This window comes from Apium graveolens, chromosome 7 (genome assembly GCF_009905375.1).
Source record: "Apium graveolens cultivar Ventura chromosome 7, ASM990537v1, whole genome shotgun sequence".
Lineage (NCBI taxonomy): Eukaryota > Viridiplantae > Streptophyta > Magnoliopsida > Apiales > Apiaceae > Apium > Apium graveolens.
In genome coordinates, this window is record NC_133653.1 from 92,574,909 (window position 1) to 92,586,482 (window position 11,574).

General features: G+C 33.0%; 1 protein-coding gene across 1 annotated transcript; it reads right to left on the reverse strand.

Moving 5' to 3' along the window:
- Positions 1–8,680: 8,680 nt before the first annotated feature.
- On the reverse strand, positions 8,681–10,487 carry LOC141673911 (BOI-related E3 ubiquitin-protein ligase 1-like). The gene is made up of 3 exons (XM_074480639.1): positions 10,290–10,487; positions 9,832–10,159; positions 8,681–9,374 (listed from the first exon to the last, which is right to left on the reverse strand). Exons 1-3 carry the CDS (start codon positions 10,343–10,345, stop codon positions 8,790–8,792), a joined length of 969 nt encoding a protein of 322 aa, XP_074336740.1. The 5' UTR covers positions 10,346–10,487; the 3' UTR covers positions 8,681–8,789.
- Between the last annotated feature and the right edge of the window lie 1,087 nt (positions 10,488–11,574).

Consider the following 11,574-nt stretch of genomic DNA (forward strand, 5'->3'; position numbering starts at 1 on the left):
CATTCAGAAACATTACACATAAGAATTAAGCAAGACAAGCATGATATGGAACAAACATAATTAATAAATAAATCACTAATTCTATCTAATCCAATCCTGTTGATGTATCTCATCTAGATATCTCAATCCAATTGTAAACTAATATATCTTAACAAACAATTCAGATCAAATGAATAAATCACATTGTATTAGATAAGCAAAAACTAAGGTCTTAAGTTTTGAAAAACATATATCTCACTAAAACAATTAATCATGTTCAACAAATATTCAATCACATATTTAAGATCATCTAACGTAACATGCACAAGTTATGAAAGTGTTTGTCCTAAATCCAATCATGTATGATGAGTTAGGAAGAACTTTCTTGTATTCCTATTTGATTTCATTTTGAATTAATAAAAGACTTGTTATATTTTTATGGGCTTTATCTATTTAAAGTGTATTAAATAAGATGTTCCATAGTTTAGAGTAAATCTTCTAGAATTATAATGAGATTATAATAATGGGATCTAGAAGATGACAACTCTGGACTTCAACAGTTCCTGATCATAGGATAACTAATCGGATGTTAGTGGATCCGCAAAGAATGGTACATACTATGCTTGCTCCCTTTAGGAGGATGTCTGTTCTCATAGGCATTTGTGTGGTGACACTATAGCTGGTATGTAGGTGCTTATTTGGGAATAAGTTCACTGAACATGACTTGATAAGTTGAACAACTAATGGAGATTACTCACGTGTCAATAGTTATTCACTGAGTGATAGTTGTACAAATGTCCTTAGACTTGAGATCGTTAAAGGTATCTTATATATAAAGAACTGTGCTTTGGTTTAGTCCTTAGTCTCAAGGACATCCATTAGGTCTATTCTGGGCATAGGGATTTGTGTATAGAGATAGTTAACGTCAATAGAGGATCTACCCCTTCCAGTATAGGAAGAGAATATCCTATGTTATTCTTAGTATGCGAGTTCTGGAATCTCTGGCCAGAGTGTATGAAATTAGAAAGGAGTTTCTAAATTTGCATTAATATGAACTTTGCATTATGAATAAGAAATCATATGATTAAATTTGATAGGCTTGACACAAGATTCATGCCTTGTATTTAATCGGGATATTATAAGGGTAGAAGGAATTCATTGTACGGTAACTAGTCACTGACAGGTTCTTGATATTCTAAGCAGTGAATTCATATTATCCGGATAGTCGCGATATGTTGAGAAGCATCACTCACGATATAGAATAAATATAATTAATCAGTTAATTATATTTAGTGAATTTTAATATTCATATAAATAATTAATAAAAGTTTATTATTATTTATTTCTACTACCGGCATAATATTGAACCTACAGGGTCACAACATAAAATAATATTTTCTTTGATGAAATAATGAGAGAGAGAATTATTTTCTAAATAGTTAAGAAAAGAAATAATGATTAAAATAGTTTTAATTATTATTAAAGCATTTTATGTAGATAAAATATGGGGGGTTAATATATATAAAGATATATTATAAAACCCTAGGAGAGCCCTATAAATAGAATGAGATGGATGGCTTATTTTTTCAACACACACAATTTTGGTTTTGTGAAAACCCAAGCCTCCATCTTCTTCTTCTCTCTCTCTCTCTCCCAAAAACTCCATTTTTATAAAAGCTTAGTTTTATAAAAAGGTTCATCGAAGCGAATCGTTCTTGGTGGATACCGGTAGAGTGCTTCACACACTGAGGAGCAACTGCTAGCACTCCAATTTTATAAAGCTTCGATTCACGAGGTATGATTTCGATTCCTCAGTTTTTCCCTTTTATACGTTTTTCTATATTTGCGGTATATGGTTTTTACGGAATAAATATTATTTCACGCTTCCGCTCATCCGTAAATTCCTTCAAGTTAAACATCAATCCTAGTTACCAGAAAAATAATCTAGTGAACTAGTTCAGCATTATCTATGTGTGATGCTCTCATGCTTGTGCGAGTGTTAAACATTTAAATACTAAGATCTTATCAAGCATTGAATATTGAAAATAAAATATTGCAGTGGTTCAAGAAATTGAAACCTGAGATATGTGAGTTGGACCATATTCATAGATTGCTGTGAAAGCAAGATATTCATGATTCTCGTCATCTGATCCATCCCAACTCTTTCCCGTGCAATATAAGTTTTGATTGGTTGCTTCCCTAAGAAAACATTCCACCTTTGTCTCAACTCTTCAACTGAATCCCTACTCATCCTTGTTCGTCAAACTTTTTGTTTTGTTGTAGCAAAACCCCTAATAGTTACTTGACATATATGTCTTGTCATAACTGTAGCTATCAAATCCTGTTTATGTCCCAACCTCAGTCTGTAACCACCTCTTGAACTGAATCTGTAAGAATCTCTGCTTCGGAATAAATAGGCTTGATCCTTGGATATAGCTTATATATTTCTTGTGAATCTGATGCGACTAAACTTCCCTGATAAGTGAAACACTGCCCTGATGTCAGTCCCTCAAGTACTTCTACCTGAGTTTCTTCCTGATTCAACAATCAGTAACTCTTATATTCTGTACAGAGGTTCCAACTTTATTGCATGTAACTGAGATGTTTGTTTGTCCCCACTATTCTCTCGGACCTCCACAATTCCTGCATGTATAATCTCATTGATTCCCGGATAAATATAGCATTGGTACAAACCACTGTGTGATTGTATAATCTGGAATCATAGAGTTGTCTTAAAATCTCCGAGAAAAATTATACCCGTAGAAATTTCATTCATTCCCTGCGTCTGAAAACCCAGTGGTATCCTATGGAGTAACCATTTGAGGAATTCCATAATTTTTGTCTGCAGGTCTTGAAATTAGTTCCATTGGAGTAAGAAAACCATTATCTATAATTTCCGTGTTCAGAAATTTTCCGTCTAGATAGCACATGGTCTTCGTTTTCTTCAAAAGATTAAAATTCACTTTAAAAACCCGGAGAAATCCCGAGTCTACCAATCATTTGAGTACCCTTAATTTAATAATTAAGATAAATTTAAATTTCCAATATTTTAAATTTTCTTGAAAAATAAATTAATCAAAAATAAATATTTACGTAAAATCTAATTTTCAAGAATTTCGAATTTTCTTAAAAATTAAATAAAATGTAATTATTATTTAAGAAAAAATTAACTTTAAGAATTTTAAATTTTATGGAAAAATAAATAACTCATAAAATAAAATTAGGGGTTACAGAAATTGGTCAAGTGTTGAGTGGCGACCAGGAAGGATGTACAGGGTGAACTTGGTTTTTATTTTAAACAAACTCCCTGTGGCGATCAAACAGTATTGTGCGCCGTCTTTTGCAAACCGTGTGTGGCGACTAGAGTAATAACTAATTGCAATACAAATCGCCATAGAGAAGTTGTACGGCGACTACATGACACTGCAACAGGCGATTAGGAGTGTTGTTTGCTCACGCTGACAGATCTGTTTATTTGCATAACCCCGCGCGTGACTGTCACAAGTAGGACACTGCAATTCAAATCCAAGTGCGTGCATTTAACAATCCTCCAGGTTAACTGCCAGGCGAGTGTGTATTGGTTTTGCACCAAATGTGATTGCCGAGACAAAATTGGTAGCAAAAATAATTCTGAAAAACTGAAAGAAAAATACACCCGAAAGAAATAAAAATAAATTTAAATTAAAAACTTTTATTTACTAAAATTTAAATAGTAAATTAATTTAGTTATATTTGTAAAATAAATTTATTTAAATTAAGTTCATAATAAACTTATTTAAATTAAATTTATAAAATAAATTTTCTAAATTAAATTTACCAAATAAATTTATGTAAATGAAAAATTAATAAAATAAATTATTTTTAAGGATCCTGATTTGTGTATCAATCAGTCTGCTCTAATACCAATTGTTAGGTCCCGAATTATCGTAGAAGGGGGGTTGAATACAATAATCACTAAATTAAAAAAAAAATCGAATCTTTAGCGGATATAAGATTTAGTGCTCAGTTAGTGGTTTCGTGCTCTTGAGGTGAATAGTGTTTGGAACAATAAAACGAGGAACACAAGATATTCGGGGAAGTATATATTCATATATAAATCCTCGAGGGGTGTTGCTACACTCCGGTAAATAAATTAACCAGCTATAATTTAAGAACAACAAATTTCCTAGCTTCTACAAAGATTTACAAATCCTATACAATGATCTAGCTTTTGTTTGTCTAAGGATTTAATTACCGGGTAACGATTATCATGCCCCTATGAATATACAAGAATTAAATCGGGCATTACAACGTTACTCTGGTGAGAAGTTAAACGGATATAGAAAAAGTTTAAGCTTCTCTGAAAATCTTTGCTGCTAATTTTATCTCCTCTTGTCGGAGAAAAAGATAAAACTCAGAACAATACAACTGATTTCTTCTACTTCAGATGTATAGACCTTATATCAATTGAAATATGTGGCTCTGAATAAACCACATAAGTAAATTAATAATTAATCAATAATGTTGTGGTTGAGCTTTCTGTGATGACCAAGGTAATACAAGCTCTGTGGCGACCAACTGTAAATTTTGCCTTAGAAAATATTTAACTCAATTCTCTCTGGTGACCAAGGTGAACCTTGGGTGAATTTGCCTTAGAAAAAATTCAACTCATTTCTCTATGGCGACCAAGGTGAACCTAGGGTGAATTTGCCTTAGAAAAAATTCAACCCATTTCTCTATGGCGACCAAGGTGAATCTAGGGTGAATTTGCCTTAGAAAAAATTCAACTCATTTCTCTATGGCGACCAAGGTGAATCTAGGGTGAATTTGCCTTAGAAAAAATTCAACTCATTTCTCTGTGGCGACCAAGGTGAACCTAGGGTGAATTTTCCTTAAAAAAAATTCAACCCATTTCTCTATGGCGACCAAGGTGAACCTAGGGTGAATTTGCCTTAGAAAATATTTAACCCATTTCTCTATGGCGACCAAAGGGATGAAAACTGCACTTGTGAAATTATTCTTGCTCTCATTTATTCTCTGAGTATCACACTAAGTCAAGATCAGTTCATGTAATGAAATATTGAACTATACATCCAGGATATTGCTTCTGAAGATCAATATACTGATCAGGATGACTCCTACTACAAGGTAGTGATCACCTTGACTTAGAGCATTGCATTCCCTGAGTTGTCACATCTTTGAGTCTTCTCTCTTGAGTCTTCGTCTGAATCATAAAACCTGTATTCCCTGATACGAATCCTCACTTAACAATCCTTCCAATGATAATACTCAGATTCCTTTCATGAAAGGCTGACGTCTAGTACAACTGGTCTGGTTCACAGGCGACTAGCTCCGATTCAGGTCTTCGTATTATACACTTGATTACATATTTAAACTTGCCTCAACTTTATTGTTTCGTACACGGACTGTCAACAAACATATGTACTTTCATTGAAATCCTTTTTGGTACTGTAGACAACGTCTTAATTGCTACTACAATCTTGAATACTTCATTCACTGTTCTTCACCGACGCTTGAACATATAAATGAACTTTTGTCAGTGAGTATAGCTTCAAGACAGCAATTGTCTTCTTTAACCTCTGTCTATACCATGTCTTCAATTCTTCAGATTCCTATGCTTCATACACTGTCTATCTTCAATCAATGCCAATACACTGAAATCTTCTAGTAGCACTTATACGCTGAATCTTCATCATTTCTGAAATCCTGAAAGTTTTTAACCTTTATTCTTCACTGAGACATGAACATATTAATGAACTTCTTTCAGTGACATGTAAACAGACTTCAGGCCTTCTTCTAAACTTCTGATTCTTTACATTTGCCTTGTCTTCATTCTTCCTGATTTCTTGTGTAGACGTAGTATTATTAACCTGCCATATTCTAGTGTTGTTATCGTGTTGAGTTATCACGTAACTGTTCATATGGCTACGCAGTCTCACCAACAGTTGAGCCTCCATGAACCCTAGAATTTTTCAGAACCCTTCTCCGTGGAGGCATAATGAGTATTTATAGGCTAAAATAGGGATCAAGCGGAAAATTAGGTCGGGCCTTTTAATGTATCATGGGTCAAGCCCAATATCATTAATATTAATTAATTCCACTAAATATTTAATACTGCACTACCCACCTAATTCCGATAATTTATTTATTTAATTATTTCGGCTCCTTTAATATTCGCTTATTAAATTCCCCATGTTTAAAATAACGCATGTCCATTAATTAAATGAATCACTGATAATCTATTGAATTAATTTCTTTTATCCATAATCATCCACTCAACCTTTATTTAATTATGATGGAATAAATCTACCTGCAGGATTTTACATAATTAAATCTTTTTGAGCTTTCAAGGGGACATCATTAACCCGAATAGTATTGGGACATGGATTCCTTCAACAGTCAATATTCACCATGTATATTATTCCATTACCCAAAATATAATGATTTAATTCAAAAGAATTATCTCATATATAAATCAAAGCATGTAAACAATATACACGTGTGAATCACTATACCGGATTAAGAACTTAAGCAATAATAATAACATAGAATCTTAATTCACTCTGTTAATCAGTATAAGCGAATAATTCTAAATTTGATCATACTCAATATACACAAAATATATTAGTATTATTTAATAGTCAAGACAAACCAATATAAATAATACTACAACCGTTCCAGCGGTTTGTCTAACACCACTTAGACTGTGAACCTTTATTATATTATATAAGGAGTTTTACAATCTAATTTTCTGCTATCCCATTTGATACTAGATTGTCTACAATATATAATATACAGTCAATGTGAAAACATGCATTCAAGATTCTCAAATGATTATTATAATAGTATATACTTCAAACGAATAGTTGAGTATAAACCTTAACAGTCATGTGGCTTGTTAATCTGCTTCAAGTCTTACATTCTCCTACTACTTTACCGGTTCATCTCTCTTGTGATAATAACTCAGCTTTACATATCGCCTACAACCCTATTTTTCATGAGCGTACCAAACATATTGACATTGACTGTCACTTTATACGACTTCAACTAAAGTCTGGCCTTATTGCTCCTGCACACATTCATACTGCTGTCCAGCCTGCAGACATCTTTCTTCCTTCATTTCAATTAGCTTCCCTTTTGTCCAAGTTAGGAGATGCCAATCTATTTATCACTCCTCGTTTGAGGGGGATGTTACACATTATGATAGTGGGAATGCCAGCTCAGATGACAAGCTAGCAAGTGAAAGTCAAGACACCAACAATATATTAGGCAAGAAAGTTTGTTAATTTGGATCTCTCTCCTTATATATTACTCCATCCGTCCCTCCCAATTGTTATCGTTTCTGGGAGAGTGTCTGACACGCATTTTAAGATAAAGAAAAAGTATAGTTCGTTAACTTTTTTTTAAAATTTTATTTTTCTGAATAAAAGTTTAAACATTCTATTTTTATTCAGAAAAATAAATTTTTTTAAAAAAGTTATAGAAATATATTTTCGATTCACCTTAAAATACGTGTCAGACACTCTCCCAGAAACGATAACAATTGGGAGGGACTGAGGGAGTACTACTATGTCTCATTGAATTCTATACATTACTTTTTAGCGCTTTTTAATACTTCTTTAAAACATAACTCCTTAATTTTTTTTTTAATTTTTTTTTCTAAATAAAAATTTTATGTTTAAACTTTTATTTAAAAAAAGAAAATTTTAAAAAAATATTACAAAACTATAATTTTATAGAAATCTCGAAATGCGTGTAAACAGTACACGTATACAACCGAGTGGGACGCAGGTAGTAGCTGAAATATATTTTTTCGACTGTAAATAAATATATACGATGATGTAAATACAGGCTCTTTTATTACTTTCAATGAAGAATCTACTATGTACTGATTACACAGTAGATATAGAGTTCAATCTTGGGACAAAAAAAATTATTCGGTAATTAGTGTTAATTTAATTTTACTTATATACCCTCTTTATATAGTTTTTCAAAAAAAGTAAATATTGAACCTATAACATGCTCGTCAGTATATATAAAGAACTTAAATATATAGAACTTAAATATATAGAACTTAAATATATAAACGCTCTCTCTTGTGTTAATACTAGGGCTGAGCAAAACCGAACCGAAACTGAAAAACCAAACCGAACCGTGCTAATTCGGTTCGGTTCGGTCCTGCTTTTTCAGAAATTTCGGTTTATTCGGTCTGGACCGAATAGACCGAAATAAAATTCGGTTTGGTGCGGTTCTTTTAAAAAATATTTCGGTCCGGACCGAATAGACCGAAATAAAATTATTTTAGATTTTATAATTTTTGGTTTAAAATTTTAATACAATTTTATTTTTGAAAAAAATTCGGTTCGTTCGGTCCAAACCCGGACCGAACCGAATTATTTCGGTTCGGTTCGGTCCGGTCCATATTATAATTCCGGTCCGGTCCGGTCCGGTCCAAGAAAAAATACTAATTTGGTTTTTCGGTCTATTCGGTTCGGTCCGAACCGACCGAATGCTCAGCCCTAGTTAATACATGAAGTGTCTATCAAATGACATTGTCCTGTATATAACAGGGACCGAACCGACCGAATACTCAGCCCTAGTTAATACATCAAGTGTCTATCAAAATGACATTGTCCTGTATATAACAGTTGATATGTTGAAAATAAAAAGTTAAGCTACAAGCAAGTAAAAGCATAAAAAAGAAAAGAAAAAGAAATTCTTGAAAATAAAGATTAAAAAGTCGGTCTATACATGCATGAATCTGTATCTATCCTTTTTTTACACCCTACCAGTCTACCACTACACCTCAACTAAAGACAAAAGTAGTTCTTATCTGATACATTCACATGCACAGTGGCGTTCATGTTTGCATTGCACACTGGACACTTCGACTGCGAAGTGGTCCCACAAACCGTACATAAACACAGATGCCTACATGGCAATATCAACACACACGATTCCCTCTCTCCACATTTCCGGCACATCCTGTTCCCAAATCCCCCGTCTGACGGCGCGTCGTTACCCACGCGCCGCCGTTTAAAAACTTCTTCACCCTCCTCACCATGCCCACTACTCCCACACGACTCCGCTTCCTCCTCAGCATTTCCGGCCGCCGGAAAATGACGGTCGTCGGAAACTTGCGTCAGCACTTGCTCTAAGTTGCACCGGAGAGATATCACGGTTGCTTCATTTGTTTGCGCCAAATCTTTCCATAACTGATTTTCGAGAAATAAATTCTTGACTCTTTCTTGAAGTGCAAGATTCATTCGCAACATTTTTTGAATGTGATCATCTTTTTCTTGTAATTTCTTCATCAATCCTTCTCCGATTGCAGACACTAATGTTCTTGTTTGTTGCGTTTGTCTCTCTTCTAGTTCCATGCGAATCTTCTTTGTCTATATCAACCAAAAATTCATATCAAAAATATAATTCTAATTTTTTTTATAGTTACACATACTCCTTGCCTGAACGGAAAAATGACAAAAATAACAAATTTTTAAATTTAATCAAAATAGTAATTGTGAAAAAAATGGTCAATTTTAGCCGATTGAAGACTCCAGTCAGTTTGGTATCCTAATTTGTATAAGATACTCCACTAGTAGTTGAGTATTTCATATATAGGATACTCCATGACAGTTGAGTATCTTATATAAAGTGAATACTCCACTGACAGTTGGGTATTTATCGGCTAAAGTTGACCAATTTTTCATAAATTGATCATTGTTAATTTTGTGTAAAAATAGGTTAAATTTGTCCTTCACCTGCCTGAACAGGGTGATACCAATAGAGGTTGGGTTCTAAAAATTATTTAATATGCATGGGTAATTTAGAAAATTGTGTTGTGTGACTTACATGTTGAGCAATGATTTGATCGATCTCCAAACATTGTTGGTGCATCTGAATTGGTAAACTTTGTTGAGAATCATGAAGATGAGACTGCTTTTGTGGCACAATGACTGGGTGCAACTCGTTCATTGAATCTCGTGACCGCTTTCTTGGAACAGATGGTAGATTATAAGTGAGTCCACTCTCGGCTTTCATTGAGTTAGTAGCTTCACAATATACAGATTGATTGAACGGCAATAAATTCTCCGCCATTGTTGTTCCATCGAAAATCACCGTACCAAGATTATTGTCATTGTATCCATAGTTGTTCACTTGATTCATATTCATACATTCCCTGCATAAAAATCCAATCAAATTAGCAAAAAATACATAAATTGTATTACTTTTATTTTCAGACACTGCTCTGAACCAGATATTTACGTAAACACAAGTATAACTATTTGGCATGTAAAATTGGGCATTACCTGTTGGTGATGATTTGTTGAGGAAATATATTCATGTGCCTGGCTTCAACTGCCATGAAAGTGAAGAGTTTTTTTGGAGAGGAGATGGAGGGAGAAAAAAGACGAGGAAGTTGAGAAGAAAGAGAGTAATGCAAATGGGGTGAATATATGGGGGGTTTGGTTTTATATTTAAAGACGGAACGAGAAATTAAAACGGAGGGGGTGAGGTTGAGAAAAAGTAAAGTCAAAAACTAATTATAGAGAGAGAAACAAGGGGGATTGTTGAGAAAGAAAAGCGTGATCCTACTCAGCTACCTGAAAATAAAATATGAAATAAAGTCTGTAACACCCATAATTGTTGCTCATTTCTATCGATAACTGGGAAAATATCTGATTATTTTTTTTGTTTCATTTAATATTACCTTCTTGACTCCGCCATCATATAACATGTGGACTTTTTTATGGATGACTTGTATGGATATACTTGCCTCATTTTATTTTTACCTTTTTAATATTGATATCTATAAATTCTTTTTCTTAGACTTTTCAAATATCAGATATTGGTTGTGAAAATGATAAATTATTATTTTGGGCGTTAGGCTGTATTTTTTTATAAACGGGTCAAGTTAAAATTATCTAAAATTAAATAAAAAAATAAAATTCTTAAAAACTGGTTATTTATGATCATTTTCGAGTTATGCAGGTCGTATTTGGTTTATTTTTGATTTTTTTCTGCATGAATCAGGTTAAAAATCAACCTGCATTATGGTCGGAATTGAGGTTTTCACATCTTCACTACAACGTTATTTCTGTTTATATTTTTCTTATATTAAGATTATATATATGATGAATTGAGTAATCTTAGGAAACTCAAAAATATTTACACGAATTCTCTTAATTGATGTGCCAATTAAAATAGTATTTTTGATTGTATAATTGATATGAATACAATTATTTTTAGAATCAATTATAATATATTGAGGAGATATTTGAGAATTATTCGTGAATACATTTTAATTCCCTACCGATTTCCTATGCATTTATACTTGTTCGTTACTCTAATTGAAAAATGTACTTTATACGTTAAGCCGAGAAGAGAGGTTTCAAGCAGCTAAACGGATAGTATTATTTACTTTTGATCAATTGGTTTGATTATTAGCAAGTTAAATCCAAATTTTGTTTGCGTCCACAAAAAAATTCAAACCTACTTAAATGAATTGAGTAAGAATTTTGTATTTTTTCGATCAATTCAACAAAATTTGATTTATGATCGGTCCCGGTGGCGGAGCCGCTCCTTCGACGCCGT